This window comes from Sinocyclocheilus anshuiensis, unplaced genomic scaffold, assembly GCF_001515605.1.
Source record: "Sinocyclocheilus anshuiensis isolate Anshui unplaced genomic scaffold, SAMN03320099.WGS_v1.1 scaffold679, whole genome shotgun sequence".
Taxonomy (NCBI): Eukaryota; Metazoa; Chordata; class Actinopteri; order Cypriniformes; family Cyprinidae; genus Sinocyclocheilus; species Sinocyclocheilus anshuiensis.
The window spans coordinates 678,231-696,629 of NW_015552592.1; the positions used below are offsets into that span (position 1 = coordinate 678,231).

General features: G+C 42.3%; 1 protein-coding gene across 1 annotated transcript in view; it reads left to right on the forward strand.

The window, feature by feature from the left end:
* LOC107665542 (protein piccolo-like) overlaps window positions 1–18,399 on the forward strand; it is a gene marked incomplete at its 3' end in the record, with an annotated part of 70,288 nt that overhangs the window by 40,989 nt on the left and 10,900 nt on the right. Inside the window, exons 16-21 of the mRNA XM_016456457.1 lie at window positions 4,591–5,067; window positions 6,134–6,522; window positions 7,174–13,124; window positions 13,465–14,394; window positions 15,194–15,996; window positions 16,160–18,293. Of these exons, the coding sequence (XP_016311943.1) occupies window positions 4,591–5,067; window positions 6,134–6,522; window positions 7,174–13,124; window positions 13,465–14,394; window positions 15,194–15,996; window positions 16,160–18,293 (10,684 nt within the window). The remainder of the gene's footprint in view (window positions 1–4,590; window positions 5,068–6,133; window positions 6,523–7,173; window positions 13,125–13,464; window positions 14,395–15,193; window positions 15,997–16,159; window positions 18,294–18,399) is intronic.

The following is an 18,399-nucleotide window of genomic DNA, read 5'->3' on the forward strand; positions in this document are numbered from 1 at the left end:
GCAGCAGTGAATGTTGAATACAAAGTGTTATTATCCTAATGGCTTTTGGCATTGCAGATTGTACTGCCCTTAGCTTATCTTAAGGAGCTCTTAAGGAATAATGCAATTGTCTAGATGCTGGAGAGTAACAGGTTGCAGTGAGTATAGCTTTCAGATATTGAAAAGATGCAACTTATATGGCTAAGCCATTCGCTATTACCCCAAGTCATCCTGGCTGGTTGAAGTTTAACAGATTTAACAGATTAGAGCTTGGTAAAAGGTCAGATATCTCCTTCAGTGGAGTGTGCCTTGTTGTGGTGCTGTAAGGCTTGATGAGTCTTATCATCTGAGAACTGGTGTGTTTTTCTCTGGGGTTAATCGCTGAGAACAAAGGCGCATATGAGGCTTGTCTCCAGGCCTGCTGGTCCTCGCTAGTTGTGTGTAATTAAAGAGGACTTTGCATGGCGTTCAGAACCAGCTGTGGCGGACACAGAGATGCCTTTGCGCAACAGGAAGGACCAAGTAATAATACTATTCACAGTCATTCTACTAGGATGCTACCAACGCAACATAAAATTAGGGCTAAGGACAGCCAAGAACACTGGACATAAGAACATAATGCAGCAGTAAACTTGAGAATACATATGTATCTAATACGTAGAGAACCAGTGATGTCAGATATTTAAATGTTATTTTTTATATCATGTTAGTATTTGTTGTATTATTTACTAGATTTATTGAGTACTGAATGTTGAACCTTATTAGAAGCACTTTATTCTATGTGAAGCCTCTCTTGCTCAGCAGTACCCTTGAGGGCTGAAAAAAGGGTGGGAAACGAAAAACAAAACATTTATTTTCAGGGTGTTCATAAAAGCATGATTCCTAGGTCTGGAAAAGTTATGCAAATTTAATAGATTCTTAAAAGGTCAAATAAAATTCATTTTTGACTAATTCAATGTCAGTCAATGCATTTTTGGTTATAGTCAGTATTTCAAGAAATGACTATTTGTGAGTGCAATTGTGAGATACACGCACATACATCTAAATAATAAATATTAGTCATCACAAACAACTGAAAAAGTCATGAAAAAATTATGGAAGTTCTGAAAACGCTACTTTAAACATACAAGAGAAAATCTTTGTCAGTCAAACATTGTAAATTGTAAGATGGAGTTTGTACCAGTGTACTAGTAGTTTTGGCATTTCATATTCCATAGCAAATGGCATGAATGGCAAAACAAGTGCAACCAGCCATACTAACACTGTGAGGTGGGAAGCTATGATGTTGGGTAATGTTGCGTGATCTCCCACTGCTGCGTTGCATGAAAAAAGTCATAGTAAAACAGAGTGCAGAATTTATTGTTCTCATTCTTATGTTGGCTGGATTGCTATCTTTTATAGCATTGGTAAGAATGAGCTCAAAATGTAGGTGTTTGTGTTTTATTTTTCTTGTGAAATATTATTTCCTCATCTATCAGAGACAGATTGTTTCTGTTTCTTACCTCTCCTTGTTGAAGTATTTCCATAGTGAAAGATTTGAAACTAACAAATATGCAGTATAAGCCCATTTTTCCCAGAGAAGCGTAAATCACCCACAAATGAATCATATATGTATCACAAAGGAATCATGACTTTGTTAATCAAGGATGCTGTCGCTGACATTGATATTTCTTCCCAAATGCTTGAGCAGACATAATTGATCTTAGAAAGTAATATGTCTCCTTGACTGCTCTTTGTAGAATAAATGGAATCACCATGGCATGTAGTCAGATTGATCTGAAAAGCATACTTCTGCGGTTGCCCTTTTCTCATTTCTCTACTGTAATAAAAAGCAGACAAGTAAAGTTGAGGAAGATAATTTAGATAAAATAGAGGAAGAATTTTATGAATGACTGAAGATATTTTGCTGCTTTAGATTGCGAATGCTGGCAAAATATTATTAAAAAGAAAAACGGTCATATCCCGACACTATTGGAATCACCATAGTTTGCATATCTATTTATTCTGCAAAAATAAGAAAATAAAATTCTGTGTGCTGATTGGAGTTATGTGAATCCCAAAATAATAAGACAGATTAGTCATGTAGTTCAGGCAACACACAGGCTAATTTATTTCAAAAATATGCAGTTTTGCGCGTCCTTGTTTAGCACCTTGATTAAGCACTTTTTGGATAATTTCCTGTTTGTAGCACCCACAATTCAGTCTTTTTGTTTTTGCGGTTTTATTTATGTGCCGTGATCAGCACTCTACATTGCCTGCAGTACTGACAAGCAGCATTGATGAGGACATTCTTTCACAAAGTCGTTCAATCTGGAAAAGATGATTGGTTCTTTTTATTGTTAATTAATCTCCTGATTGGTCTCCCTGCTCTGATGGTCCTGTGCGTTGAATCAGGCTTCTCCTGATTTGCATATGTATAAGCCGTCAAGTTTCCAATTAGTGGTGATGATTGCACCTTTTACTAAAACCATAGCCAGTGTTGAAATTAGCTTGTTCTCATTTATTTTTGCAACCATGGGCATTTCTATTCATGTTATGGCTGTGTTTGTGAGTTAATTTATCTTGCTCTAATAAGGGAAATTTGCATATCTAGTTTATAGTAAGCTAGTATCTACTATATCATGTTCGTATTTGTTGCATTATTTACAGGATTTAATAAGTACTGGATGCTGAACCTTAATAGAAGCACTTTATTTCTCATGAAGCTTCTCTTGCTCAGAAGTGCCCTTAAGGGCTTTTCTCAATAAACAAGCTGCTCTAGGCAGTTGCCTCACCAATGTGACTCCATTACTACTAATTATTCACAAATTTTCCCAAATTTACAAGAACTACAAAGTTTTTCCAATCTGTTGCTGTTTAATACGTTTGTGGATTAAAATGTAATTGTCTTTTGGAACACTCTTTACCCTTCATGAGATTTCAGTAAAATTAGCATGTTCATGTACACTAGCATGTTGCTAAGATTACAGTTCAATAGCATAAAAAAAAATATTGAGCCAACTAGTACATTATGATAATCATTTTGAACTTTGATTAATTGTGCCTTCTGTCTGAAGAATAGTTGCTTTCAGCCTGCCTATACACACCTGAGGTGCCTTAGATGCTGTCTAGTTAAGCAGCTCACTAGGTTTTGATACAGAACTAAAGGCTCAAGACAGACTGTGCTGTTGGGGACATAAATCTTATCTGATTTCCATGGTGACACTTTGTAATGACCCAGTCAAACCCTTGTTCTTTAGTCTGGTATTTTACCAGAAGGAAGGCTGTCTTGATCTGCCTCATTGACTTATCCTCTTTGTCTGTGATTACATGTGTCTACCATCATCTGGTTATGGCTCATTTATTCTTTCTAGTACACAATGTTAAAAAGATCCAGAATACATCTGTCAGCTTTCTGTTGCATTCATTAATAAAATGTCATTAGATCAAAAGAGATGAAATACAAATGATCTACAAATAGGGAGATTTAGCAGCATTTTTAATAGATAGCTATGTTGAGCTATGTAAAGGAGTTACAGCTTTAGTCTGGAGTTAGTCTTGGGATTTGTCTTTCAATTTCTTTCCTTTGGAATGCATTTGCATACCCATGCTTTTTAAATTATTTGATTTACAATGCAATTTCTAAGAAAATGTTTGTCTATAATCACAGTTTTGTGAATAAGCCTTTGAGTATGACAAAAGTGGCAGAGGGGGTGTTACTTCATAAAGAACAGTGTTCAAGTCAGACCATGTGCCTATGAATTATGGTTTGTTTGCGTCACTGGAGGTGGGAATAAACCCTAATCTCCTGTTAAGACTGTGTGTGTGTGTGTGTGTGTGTGTGTGTGTGTGCACGAGCGTGCATGTTTTATAATCATAGCATGTCCTCAGTGCAAGCATTTTTTCTCATTCTTTCTCATACACACACACACACACACACGTGTAAACCCCTGTAAGCGCTGTCCCCTGTAGGAACAGAGACAGGTGTTTTTCTGCTGCTTTAACTTGCCAGAATAATGAAAAGAAAAGTGCCTTTGTAAAATTGCTGAGGACAGTGTATTTATTGTGCATTTGATTGCTGTTCTCTGCAGTCTTTCAATAAATTACATGCCCTAAGGGTTTAGTACCATTTAGGACCATCAGAATATTTGATGACACTAAATTAATAGGATGTCTGTATTTCTGTGTGTGTGTGTGTGTGTGTGTGTGTGTGTGCACGAGCGTGCATGTTTTATAATCATAGCATGTCCTCAGTGCAAGCATTTTTTCTCATTCTTTCTCATACACACACACACACACACACGTGTAAACCCCTGTAAGCGCTGTCCCCTGTAGGAACAGAGACAGGTGTTTTTCTGCTGCTTTAACTTGCCAGAATAATGAAAAGAAAAGTGCCTTTGTAAAATTGCTGAGGACAGTGTATTTATTGTGCATTTGATTGCTGTTCTCTGCAGTCTTTCAATAAATTACATGCCCTAAGGGTTTAGTACCATTTAGGACCATCAGAATATTTGATGACACTAAATTAATAGGATGTCTGTATTTCTGAGATATTTTCTTAATATTATTTTAATAAAAAATTATTTACTACAGTATATTTATCAAATCTTATTGTATGTGTCTTTTTTCCAGGCTGAGTGGTTGTGCTTGAATTGTCAAACACAGAGAGCTCTAGCTGATCAGCTGGGAGACATGGGAAAAATACCAATATCCAGCCCAAAAGACAAGTCTACAGTCACATCCAAAATACAGCTGCCTGAAACTCCTGCACCTGCACAGACACCTATTCCAAAATCTGAGCCAAAACCATCACTTGGAAAGCAGGCAGAGGAGGAGAAAACCATTTCTACTACTGTTGCAAAGGCAGCGGTGACCACTCCAGTTGTCCCTGCACCTCTCTCTGTTGTTCCTACCACAGATATGCTGCAGACAGGGATGACAGCTGTGGTGGCACCAATACCAGCTGCAGAGACTCAGAAAGCTGTTTTTACTGCTGCTGAGGTCACTTTAAAAGAAACAGGAAAAGACAAAGGCCCTGACGAGACACAAGTAGAAACAGAACCGATGTCTATGCTTCCAGCAGTGCCAACTGAGGCAAATGTAGTAAAGGTATAATGTTACATATACATTATTGAGCAATGCGTTTTTTTTATTTGATCATTTAAACATTTGTTTTATATTATAATTTTATTTTAGTGTATAAAAAAATTGTTAGTCGTGAATAGGAGGCAGGCATGTTTTAAAGGGGTCATATGATGCTGCTAAAAAGAACATTATTTTGTGTATTTGGTGTAATGAAATGTGTTTATGCGGTTTAAGGTTCAAAAAACACATTATTTTCCACATACTGTACATTATTGTTTCTCCTCTATGCCCCGCCTTTCTAAAACGCGTCGATTTTTACAAAGCTCATCGTTCTAAAAAAGCGAGGTGTGCTGTGATTAGCCATCCAGTGCGTTGCATCGCGCCGCATAAACATAAAACCACGTCTGCATTTGTGATCGGAGAAATGACAAACAACAAGCCCTACTCTACACTGCCCAAAAAACTCGCTTTAAATATATAAAATGTAAAAACTCTTTAAATATAAAAAACATACTTACAGTCTTTGAGTCAGAACAGCCGGCATTGTAGTCTACTCTCCCAGGATCAGGAAACGGTCCTCCATAAAATGTGCTGCACAGATCTGAATATTTGGGTTGAAGTGTTCTGGAACAGTGTTGTAAATACAACTTAACCACTGATTTCTAGTCGTGTCCATTTTTGGAAGGCCAAACAAAGTAGTTTCGCTTTCACAATGAAACACAGCGTCACAAACGGCGGCCTTGAGTGAGCGGCGGCAGCCTAGAGTGAACAGAAGCCGGGGGCTAGCGTGAGATACGGCCGGAGGGCTAGAGTGAGCAGAGGCGGCGGATTCGACGAAGGAGCGTCCGGCGGGCTTGCGGCAACCACATGTGACGACCCCGGGCTGGACTCCGCTTCGTCCACGGTGAAAGCTGATCCTGGATTTTTGACTTTAGTCTTTGCAACTTTACAGATCTTCTTTATGCACCAAGAGCTTGTAACACTCCAAAGAGAAAGGAAAAATTGAAATCGCATCATATGACCCCTTTAAGAAAAGAGCTACAATATTAATGTAATGTATTTGCCATTTTTCTTTCTTCATTTTCCTTAGGTTAAAGAGGATATATACACTCAACCTGCAATAGAAGGACAACAGAAAGATGTTGTGGTACAGATGGATAGCAGTCTTCCAGAAATGTCTAAAGTAGACACTTTAAAAGCAGATATTAAAGAGCAACATAAAAAGGACATCTTGCCGGTATCGGTAGAATCGTACAGCTCGGCTGAGGAGGAGCTAAAGGAGATACAGAGAGTAAGTGAAATGGGCATAAAAGAAACCGCTACAAAACTGTTGCCTGTCAGAGCACCAGACAGTGTAAAACAATACCACGAGGACAGCAGTGAGAGTGAACCCTCCCCTCAGATACAGAGAAGAAGAGTGAGGCCTGCTTCCTCCAGCAGTGAGGACTACAAACTAGACAGTTCTGGAGATGACGAAGAGTTCATACGCAGACAACTTATGCACATGGGAGAAGACGGGAACTTGCCTTCTGATGAGGAAAAACACAGAGAAGAACAACACTCACAGCAAGAAACCAGAGAAGTTGAAAAATCGGATGATTCCATGAGGCCTAAACGTGTCCTAAAGAAACTTACTGTAGAGCCTGAGGAGATTTCTGATATCACTCTGTCTTCTCACGACCAAGATGATCAAGTTGCCCAAGTCATCCCGGTCTCAGAAGCATTAGAAGAAATCAGAGTGGAAATAGATTTGTCAAATGACAATGAGAAGATCATAGCTACTGACACCACAGCAGTTGCCATCACACAAAAAACTCCTGTTAGACAGACCACGGAGGAGCATGAGAGTCTGACTGAAGACTCGTCCAAGGGTGATGGGTCATCCAGTGTTCAGGTGTCTAGCATCACACCAGGAGCAGCTTCACCTACTTCTGTGTCCTCTATTGATGAAGACAGTGATAGTAGCCCAAGTCATAAAAAGGCCAGAGAGGAGAGTAAACAGCAAAGAAAGGCAAAACACAGACCTCATGGTCAGGCCCTTCCCACTATAGAAGATTCATCTGAGGAGGATGAGTTACATGAGGAGGGTGAACAGATGGAGCAGGAAGATGAGGACTACAATCTAGACAGTTCTGGAGATGACGAAGAGTTCATACGCAGACAACTTATGCACATGGGAGAAGACGGGAACTTGCCTTCTGATGAGGAAAAACACAGAGAAGAACAACACTCACAGCAAGAAACCAGAGAAGTTGAAAAATCGGATGATTCCATGAGGCCTAAACGTGTCCTAAAGAAACTTACTGTAGAGCCTGAGGAGATTTCTGATATCACTCTGTCTTCTCACGACCAAGATGATCAAGTTGCCCAAGTCATCCCGGTCTCAGAAGCATTAGAAGAAATCAGAGTGGAAATAGATTTGTCAAATGACAATGAGAAGATCATAGCTACTGACACCACAGCAGTTGCCATCACACAAAAAACTCCTGTTAGACAGACCACGGAGGAGCATGAGAGTCTGACTGAAGACTCGTCCAAGGGTGATGGGTCATCCAGTGTTCAGGTGTCTAGCATCACACCAGGAGCAGCTTCACCTACTTCTGTGTCCTCTATTGATGAAGACAGTGATAGTAGCCCAAGTCATAAAAAGGCCAGAGAGGAGAGTAAACAGCAAAGAAAGGCAAAACACAGACCTCATGGTCAGGCCCTTCCCACTATAGAAGATTCATCTGAGGAGGATGAGTTACATGAGGAGGGTGAACAGATGGAGCAGGAAGATGAAAGAGATGATCAGCCACAGTTAAGAAAGATCAAGAAAAAATTAAATGCAGAAAGAGCTGATCTGGGAATGCAAAGGAGACGGGATCATTTGACTAAAACTGATAAATTAAGGCAGGCAGCAGGGATGGAGGAATGGAAGTCCTCCTCCTCCTCTGAATTTTCACCTAGTTTTGAATCTGAACCAGAGAATGCAGAATACAGAACATTATCATCTGAAACACATGATGCAGCAGAGAAGGCATTAAAGACTGCTGAAGAAGTATATGAGGAAATGATGCAGAAAGCGCAGGAATACAAAACATCAGAGAAATTCACACCACCTGATATTGAACCATTATATGGAGGCATGTTAATAGAGGACTATGCTTATGAAACTTTAGTTGAAGAACAAGAACAGGCTGCAACAGCTCTTGGTAAAGTCACCCATGAGCAAGATTTGAGAAAGATGTCTGAACATGAGTCAATGAGGATACTTATGACACCAGATGAGGCTTATGAAGAGATGATGAATAAAAGAAGCAAGATCATGCAAAAAGAGAAGGAGGCTCAGCAAGCACATGCAACAAAGATCGACACATCCTTGCCACTTGATGTCAGTGACACTTGTTATGTGAGTATTTCTGGAAATTATGCACTTTCTACAGATAAAAATGCAAAGCCACTGTTGGAAACAGAGGATGCCTATGAAGAGCGATTGAAGACACAAAATAATGTTTTAACACCAGGAACAAGTCCTACTCCGTCAACTCCTGTGTCTCCAGCCTCCCCTCTGACTGTGTCTGAGTCATCATATGATTCCCCTGAGGTGATATTCATCCCTTCAAGTGGGGAAGAAGACAACTTAGCTGAACCTATTGAATGCATTTTGGAGCCTTATATTACAGATTCTAAATCTACTCAGGATGTATCTGGGATTAAAGCTTTATATCCAATTCCTGACTTAAAGATCACTCAGTGCTCCTCTGGTGAAGAGGAAGTTGAAGAGGAGGACAGTGTCACACAAGAAAAAATGTCCCCTGAGCCAACTGATATCCCTCAGAGTGAGGAGGAACCACAAGCCCCAGAAGAATCATTTGAAACTGTTCCCATTTCTGTAATATGTGAAGTTCCTTCATCAAAACATGTTGTGGAGACAACAGCAATATCACCACTGTCTCCACCAACATCTTCAGCAGTCTCATCCCCAGATTCAAATATGGAACTAACAACAGCACCATCATCCTCTCCGTTTTCTGGCCAGACATCTGAATTAACTACTTCAGTTAGCCCTAGTGTTGCTGAAGTTTCTGCCACAGTTGTAATTCACATTCCAGACTTGGTGTCTGAGCAAGCCACAACACACCCGTCAGCAACTGCTCCTGTTGCATCATCCACACAGATTATTGGATCCCCTTCACCGGTCATTCCAGCCTCACCACATGTCTCAAAAAATGCTGGTACTCCAACTCCTTCTGAAATTCTTATTTCAAAGCCAACACCAGGTCCAAAACCAACTCCTGCACCAAAACCAACAGTTATATCAAAACCTACACAGGAAACAGTCCCTACTCCCGATAGTGTTTCATCCTGTACACTGGATTCAGCTCTTCAAGATTTAGCTCAAAGACCTTTGGCCGGTTCAATACATGAACCACTTTCAGCTGCTGAATCAGCCACAACAGAAAAACAAGCTGTTGCACCAACAATTCATACAAAAGTTGACCACGTAAAAACTCCTCCTACTACAGTTGCTACACCTATTATTCAGTCTCACAAAGGACCTTTAACACAAACTTCTGTTATTGTTCAAATGCCCGATCTTGTGTCCCCTGCATTAGACCATCCAGTTCAAGAACAAACTCCAGTTTCAGTGCCTACCCCGCCATCCACTGCACAGATGCCAGACCTGGCTACATCTCCATCTCAATCAATATCTTTGACCTTTCCAGTACCTTCTCTAACCTATGCCCCACTTCCAGCTATAGTTTCAGCAGTGGATCAAGCACCTATTTCTGTTCCAACAATGGTATCAGTCTCAATACCAGCAAAGGTTCTCTCTACAGACCAGACCAGCTCAGCTGTTGAACAAGTGGCCATACTACTGTCTGCTCAATCCAGTATTTCTGCTTTAGCAAAAGAGATTCAGCCACCAACCAGTGTTTCTATTCAAATTCCTATTCAGAGGCCAGCAGAAACCAGACCACACATGACACCCCAATTAGGCCAAGCAGCCACCGTTTCACCTCCAGCAAGTCATGGAGAGCATATTGCTGCAAAGACAGTCTCTGTTATTTCTCCCATTGTTACTACAACTGTTGCTTTTGGAGCTTCACCCTCCCAACCAGTTCAATCAATGCTAACCAATATTCAGGAAAGGATGGTGGAAATACAGAAGGAAAATGTACCAGATGATGGAATTTCTTCTCAACAGTCAGTTTCACAAATAATTTCTCCTGTTGTACAGACACAGCAAGGTCACGTTGTTGTCAGACTGCCAAATCTTGAAAATGTGGCAGTTAAAACAACTACTGAAGATGGGAGAGGACACCCTGTTATTGTAAGTGTTTCTCCTTTTACTTATCCAGCCACAATATCAAGTTTCATCACTGATTCAACAGTTCCACCTTGTGTGACATCTGCAAAACCCCATGTTCCTCAAGAAAGAACAGATAAACCAGTGATTTCATTTCCACCACCTCCTCCAGCTTCACCACTAGAATTGCCATATAGCGCAGTACCCAAGGCTGATTTTAACCAACAAAAGTCTATTCCAACTCCTTCATCAGGTAATGTAACTCTACCTGAACCCCCACCAAATGTGGCCAGCATAAAGATAAAACCAGCTGTGACGCCAACACACAAATCACCACCCCCTGTTCCCCCCAAACCTGTATGCATTCCCCCAGGACTGGTATTTAGTCACAGATCAAGAGAGAGCGTAAAGCCACCAGTTAGCCCTGAGCCAGTAGTTGTTCAAGCAGTTCGTGCTGCAACGCTGCCAAGAACAAGGGAACCTCCAAATGCTTTGTCACTAAGTTTGACTGCCCCTGTAGAGACCAAGCACAGTGCTTCGTCACCAAAATCACCTTTATCACCCAGATTTGCTAGAACTCTTGAAACATATGTGGTCATAACATTACCCTCAGAACCAGGATCACCTGTTGAGGGCATTACAACTCAAGCACCGATGAGAAGATCATCACTGCCAACTCCCAGACAGCATGTTCCATCTGATGCCCCAAGAGTGTTTGCTCCATCTGCAGTGGATGCACCTGTGTCATTAATTTCAGCACAAATTGTAGGAGCCCCACCAAAGCCTACATCAGCTTTAAATACAGCAGTACCCCTTGTGGTGATGGCACCTGACTTTGCTTCAGTCACAATAGAGACTCATCATATTACACTAGCTGCGGATTCAAGTCAAAGTATTATGGAACCTTGTGTAACAGTCCCAGAGCTGCCAGTTGCTTCTGTACAAACATTCGTTTCAGCACCTCTTGTAGTGGCATCATCAGGACTATCACAGACTATGACTGTTGTTCCTCATATCACAATGGAGAATACAATGCATTCCCCATCTGCGTTTATAACACCACATGTTGTAATGGCACCATCTGCTTTGATTTCAGCAGCACCTGTTGCAGCACCACCACCACCGCCCATTTCTATGGAACCAACAGCATATCCGGCAATGACATACTCCACACCTTCCTTGATTTCTCCTCTTGCCATGGCTCCAATCTCAGTGGTGCATACATCAAAATTGTCAGAGGAGGTACCAGTAGCCTTAGCCCCTGGGTCAGGAGTTTCTACTGAGTCAGTTCCTCACTATACAGTGAGTGCTGTGCAACAAGAACTTGAGATGCAACAAATGCAAAAAACATATTCTGCTCCAATAACAGTAACCCAGATTCCAAACCCAGCTCAAAATGAAGACATTCCTGGTTTGGATATGGAAGAAATACTAATAGTCTCAGCTTCTGAAGAGGCCTTAACTGAACTGGGTCCATCACCAGTACCAATAACACAGCTTCAAGAGCAGCAAACAGTTTATGAGCAAAAACAAGAAATTCCAGTAGTGACCTCTGCAACAACTGTGCCACCAGTACCAGTCACATTTACCCAATTTACAAAATCTATTGAGAGTCAAGAAATTTGTGGACAAGATAAGGTCATATCAAGCATGAGCCAAGTCTACTCTGCAATCTCAACAACTGAGCAGCGTCCTGATGCATTGCCTAATCTCGTGACCCAAGTTGTCACGACTGAAGTACAAAGAACAACAACTGTGTCAGTTGTCCAGGAGAGGATTCCTGTCGAACCCATACCTGAACCTGTGGGTGCTACAATCACAATCCAGCCAGAAGTCCATCCAAAGCCTAAACAGAATGGAAGAATACAATACCCTAGTGACGTTATAGATCTTACCACATTTAAAGTTAATGTTACAATGACTGACCAAGGAATGGATTTGACAGCCCCAGATTCAAGTAGGTCTTCCTTGTCAAGTGAATCAAGTGGGCAACATGCCACTGCTGTACAGCCCGAAATTGTGAATCTTAGTGCTGAAATAATCCCCACTACAACACTCTCAGTTGTAACTGACAGCATAACAATCGTTACTTGCACAGCTACAATTGCCTACAACAACAACACAGTTGACAAGCCTCTGGACCTGGGAAATGCTACTTCAGTGCCTCTTCCACTTACCACATACAATCCATTTGAGCCACTTGCACAGATAGTGTACAGACCTGTAAATTCACAACCTAAGGCTACAACCAGTGCAGAGATTCCTATTAACCTTTCATACAGAGCTGTTGCAAGCACAGCTCCTACTCTTATGCCTGTTACTATAGCCCCGGTGAACTTCACAAATGGCCCTGTTGGTATACCAATACATACAGAGCCAACGGCAGTTGGACCTGTAGACCTCACCACGTCTAAGCCAATGAAAACAATGGTTGCTTTGTCCTCATCTTCTGGAGTGGTCACAACTGTTTTGGAAGATGACGGTACACCAGTTGATCTAACATCTGGAAGACGGACTGTTTGCTGTGATGTAATTTACAAGCTTCCTTTCACAGGGAGCTGCAGAACACAGCCTCCAGTGACCATACAACCAGACAATCAAATTGGCTATCAAATTGATATTGCCACAATGCCTGTCACTGAAGATCTCAGTACCATGAAGGCTTCAATATCTGACAGTAATTTCAAAGAGGCTGGGCTCTTTAGTTATGAAAGGAAGAATGGATTCACCTATCAGAATGGGGCATCTGAGGGGGCTATTGATTTGACATCAGCTAAAATGTCAACAGGTCAGTATGATGGTGCGCATGTATTCTTAATTGATTTTTATTTGTATGTTAATGTATTATTTATTGGTTATGTCCCTTATTTTTGTGATGTTCTCTCTGAATGTCTTGATTTTCATTCTTGTCTTTTTCTGTTCTTTTTTTAACACAGATGCATGCGTTTGCCTCCGTGTTGTCCCTCAGTGTTTTGGCTTTGCATCCTGCTAATCTGATGACACTGACAAGATATTTGCATGCTCTTTGGCTTCCATTTGATGTTTTATTAGTTAATGTTGCATGAAACAGAGCAATTGTTCATTTAGATGCTGATGATGCTGCTATTCTTGTTTTCCTAACATAACAGAAGAGGCCTTAGACTACTCAAAGAAAAGCACTTTGGCATTTACTGGGATCACCACTACTCCATATTCTCAAGGAACATCGTTTGGCTTTAATAGTTTACTAAGAACGACAAATGGCATTGTTTACTCATCGGTTGCTGCACCCGTTCCCTCCACGTATGCAGTTACTATCCAACCAGGTTCAATATTTAGCACAACATACAATAATCTAACCAATTCTACGGATCCACTTTCAGCACTTCCAAATCAGCCTGCTCCATATGGCTTTGTACAAACCACAGCCACAGACCAATCAATATTCCCACAGTCTGATATATCAAAGGATATCCTACCTTCTGCATTAGCCAGTCTCCTTCCCTCCCTGACAACCTTTCCTGAGCTCTACTCGGATGCTACTTTTGAGGCAATAGCAGCCTCACTGGACATGCTGGTATCCCCGAATTTCCCTGATTTAGATGACAGCAAGAGCCAGCAGTACAAGGCTGAACATGAGTTCTTACAGTTAGAGAAGTTGAAACAGCTGTGTCTAGCTGAAGAGCTTGAATGGGAGAGGCAAGAGATACAGCGTTACCGTGAGCAAGAGCAGATCATTGTTCAGAAGGAGCTGGAGGAGCTTCAGAACATGAAGCAACAACTTCTAATGCAGCAAGAAGAGGAACGCAAAGCCCATCTGATTCTTCAGCAAGAAACCTTTGCACAGCAGCAACTTCAGTTAGAGCAAATTCATCGATTACAGAAGCAACTCCAGCAACAACTACAAGAGCAAAAGATATACCCATATGGGTTCGGGCCAAGTGAGGGTATGTCCCCACCCTTGAGCTCAGACATCATACTTGACTCAAAATATTCTGGGGGAGATAATGGACAATACTGGCCAGTGAAGGATGACAATTCAACATCATCTGCAGTGTCCACCCATGACTCCACAACAGGTCAAAACTGGCTAACAACAACTTCTGGGGCTTTTACACAGTATAGTTCAAGCATTCCTGTATCAGTGAGTGCACAGACAAAGGATCAACTGCAGTTGTCCACAAACCTGCCAGATACAGCCAAGCAAGAGCAAAGTGTGGGATTAAGTGGAAAGAAATTGATTGAGAGTGGTGTTCAAACAGACGATGAAGATGGGGTTGAAAAGATTCCTTCTGGTAGAAGGAGAAGAAGTAGGAGGAGTGTAGATAGCTGTGTGCAAACTGATGATGAGGATCAGGATGAATGGGACATCCCCGTTCGGAGCAGACGCAGGTCTCGTTCCAGTAGATATGCTGATGGAGAGAAGGGAAAAAGCTCCAAGGTATCAAGTATTGCGATTCAGACTGTAGCCGAGATTTCAGTTCAGACAGAGCATTCAGGGACAATTAGGAGATCTCCTGTTCGGGCTCCAGATCATTGTTCAGAAGGAGCTGGAGGAGCTTCAGAACATGAAGCAACAACTTCTAATGCAGCAAGAAGAGGAACGCAAAGCCCATCTGATTCTTCAGCAAGAAACCTTTGCACAGCAGCAACTTCAGTTAGAGCAAATTCATCGATTACAGAAGCAACTCCAGCAACAACTACAAGAGCAAAAGATATACCCATATGGGTTCGGGCCAAGTGAGGGTATGTCCCCACCCTTGAGCTCAGACATCATACTTGACTCAAAATATTCTGGGGGAGATAATGGACAATACTGGCCAGTGAAGGATGACAATTCAACATCATCTGCAGTGTCCACCCATGACTCCACAACAGGTCAAAACTGGCTAACAACAACTTCTGGGGCTTTTACACAGTATAGTTCAAGCATTCCTGTATCAGTGAGTGCACAGACAAAGGATCAACTGCAGTTGTCCACAAACCTGCCAGATACAGCCAAGCAAGAGCAAAGTGTGGGATTAAGTGGAAAGAAATTGATTGAGAGTGGTGTTCAAACAGACGATGAAGATGGGGTTGAAAAGATTCCTTCTGGTAGAAGGAGAAGAAGTAGGAGGAGTGTAGATAGCTGTGTGCAAACTGATGATGAGGATCAGGATGAATGGGACATCCCCGTTCGGAGCAGACGCAGGTCTCGTTCCAGTAGATATGCTGATGGAGAGAAGGGAAAAAGCTCCAAGGTATCAAGTATTGCGATTCAGACTGTAGCCGAGATTTCAGTTCAGACAGAGCATTCAGGGACAATTAGGAGATCTCCTGTTCGGGCTCAGGTGGACACAAAAGTAGATTTACACAGAGAGGGCCAAACAGAAAGCGATTCGGATATTACATCAGACAAAGATAAAAGACGTCCAGCTCCTGCTGAGATAAGTGTTAGCACACACCTGACAGCTGGTGATGTTGGAGCATCGTTAGTTACCAAATCTCCAAAGGTATTATGCTCCCCGGTTTCACCAGTGTCCCCAGGGAAAAGTTCACAGAAGATGCTTACCGCTGATTCATCAAGGCATCTCAGTAGTCCAAGATCACTAAGGGCCTCACAACGATCTCTGTCTGACCCCAAGTCATTCAGTCCGACAACTGAGGACAGAATGATGTACCAGTATGCAGACACCTACTCTGTAAGTACTGCACTTGAATTCACTCTTTTCTTGTTATCTAAAGGACCAATTTGTTATATTTTTCTTCTCCAAATAATTACATGTCAAGTGTCCATGCTGGATATATCATGTCTATCGCGTGCTTGTTTTTCTTTTTATTTCTGTTTTATATTTGAATCAACAGAGCAAAGGTTCTCAGAGCGGCACACCAGTTGGCACTCAGAAGAAAGTAAAACGCACGCTACCTCATCCACCACCGGAAGAAGATACCCTCATTGGCCTCTCTGGGTACACCACTGCTTCTACCAGAAGACGAATGTGCAGGAACACCACTATGGCGCGGGCCAAAATCCTCCAAGACATAGACAAAGAGCTGGATTTAGTTGAACGTGAGTCCTCAAAACTCCGTAAGATACAGGCAGAACTTGATGAAGAGGAGAAAGAGATAGATGCTAAATTGAGATATCTGGAAATGGGTATAAATCGAAGAAAAGAGGCTTTACTGAAAGAGAGAGAGAAGAGGGAGAGAGCCTACTTACAAGGAGTGGCAGAAGAGCGAGACTACATGTCAGATAGTGAGGTCAGCAACATCAGAGAGGCACGAGGTAATGGTCATGGACTAGAACGGCCACGGACTGCCCCACAGTCAGAGTTTAACCAGTTAATTCCACCACAGACTGAGTCTGAGTCTCAGTATGCACAGCTTACGAGCCCATACTCCCATTATCAATATTTATCCCAAACAAGTCAGTATCCTCAGCAGACATTGTACCAGCAGCAGTCTCTTTACCATCAGCAGGTGTCCCCCTACCAATCCATCTACTCATCAGTGCCCTCACTCAATCAGCAGTCCCAGCAGACTGGCTATGACCATTCCTCACTCCTTCTGATGCAACAGAAACCCCGTCAGACTACTTTGTCTGACTTAGAACCAAAGATTACGACAAACTATGAGGTCGTACGCAACCAGCCCCTCCTAATCGTCCCTACATCCACAGAGAGTGCCTACGGAGTTTCCCATCTCGGTGGTAAATACAGTAGCCTTGATCTGAGGATGGGCTTGGAAGAGAGAGCCAGCATGGCCAGCAGTCCCATGTCCAGCATATCAGCTGAGTCCTTCTATGCAGACCTCGATCACCATAATGCCAGGAACTATGTCTTGATTGATGACATCGGCGAACTCACAAAGAGCTCCACGGGCCTTGGTTCAAGCTTCAGTATCGCAGATAAGGATATCAGCAAAGCTGACCGACTTCTCCGGACTGCTGACGTTCATCGGACTGCAGATGTGGCAGATTTTCTTGGTCCTCTTCAGGCTGCTTCTCGATTGCATTCATATGGTAAAGCAGATGAGGATTCCATGGAGGAGCCATATGAATTGAAGATGTTGAAACAGCAAATTAAGCAGGAGTTCCGATGCGGTACAGATAGTCTCGAGCAGCTTACAGGCCTGCCTCACTACCTCCACTCTGACACTAGTTTTAGGCATTTCCCCAAAGCTGAGAAATATAGCATCGGGAGACTAACTTTAGAGAAGCAAGCTGCCAAGCAACTTCCTGCCTCAGTTCTTTACCAGAAACAGCTAAAGAATAAAAAAGCACTAATTGACCCCAAAATTACAAAGTTTTCGCCCATCCAAGAGAGCAGGGACCATGAGCTAGATTACAGCAGCTTCTTGGCCTCTGCCAGCTCAGTTGGTGGACTGTCTGCCAGGGCAAGGCTCTTGCAGGATGAGATCACATTTGGTCTTAGGAAGAACCTAGCAGAGCAACAGAAATATTTGGGTTCAGCTCTTGGCGCTAACCTTGCACAGTCACTCAACTTTGGCCAATCTCTCAACCTAGGGCCTACCATTAGGTCTTCCCTTCATGATGATGGCACCTACCCCAGTGGCACTCGGTCAAGACCTTCCTCTAGGCCTTCCTCTGTATATGGACTGGACCTATCTATCAAAAGAGACTTGTCAAACTCCTCACTACGCCTGAAAACAGAGGGTGAGGGTATTGATTCCCAGTTTGTATCTAGGGCTAAACCGACAAGTCTGCCAATTAGTCAGAGCAGGGGTCGAATTCCCATTGTTGCACAAAACTCTGAAGAGGAGAGTCCACTTAGCCCTGTTGGTCAGCCCATGGGCATGGCCAGAGCATCTGCAGGCCCACTCCCACCCATCTCAGCAGACTCACGGGACCAGTTTGGCTCCAGTCACTCTCTTCCAGAAGTCCAACAGCACATGAGAGAGGAGTCCAGGACAAGTGGCTATAAACGGGACATTGCCTTTATAAACGATGACCTTCAGGGGGCCATGTCAGATAGCGAAGGTAAATTTGTTATGAGATCTGTTATCTTCAACCCTAGCTTCTGTTGATATGCATCTTTTGTATGGCTCTGAATGCATTATTTATATCTGTGTGTAAATTCAAATGT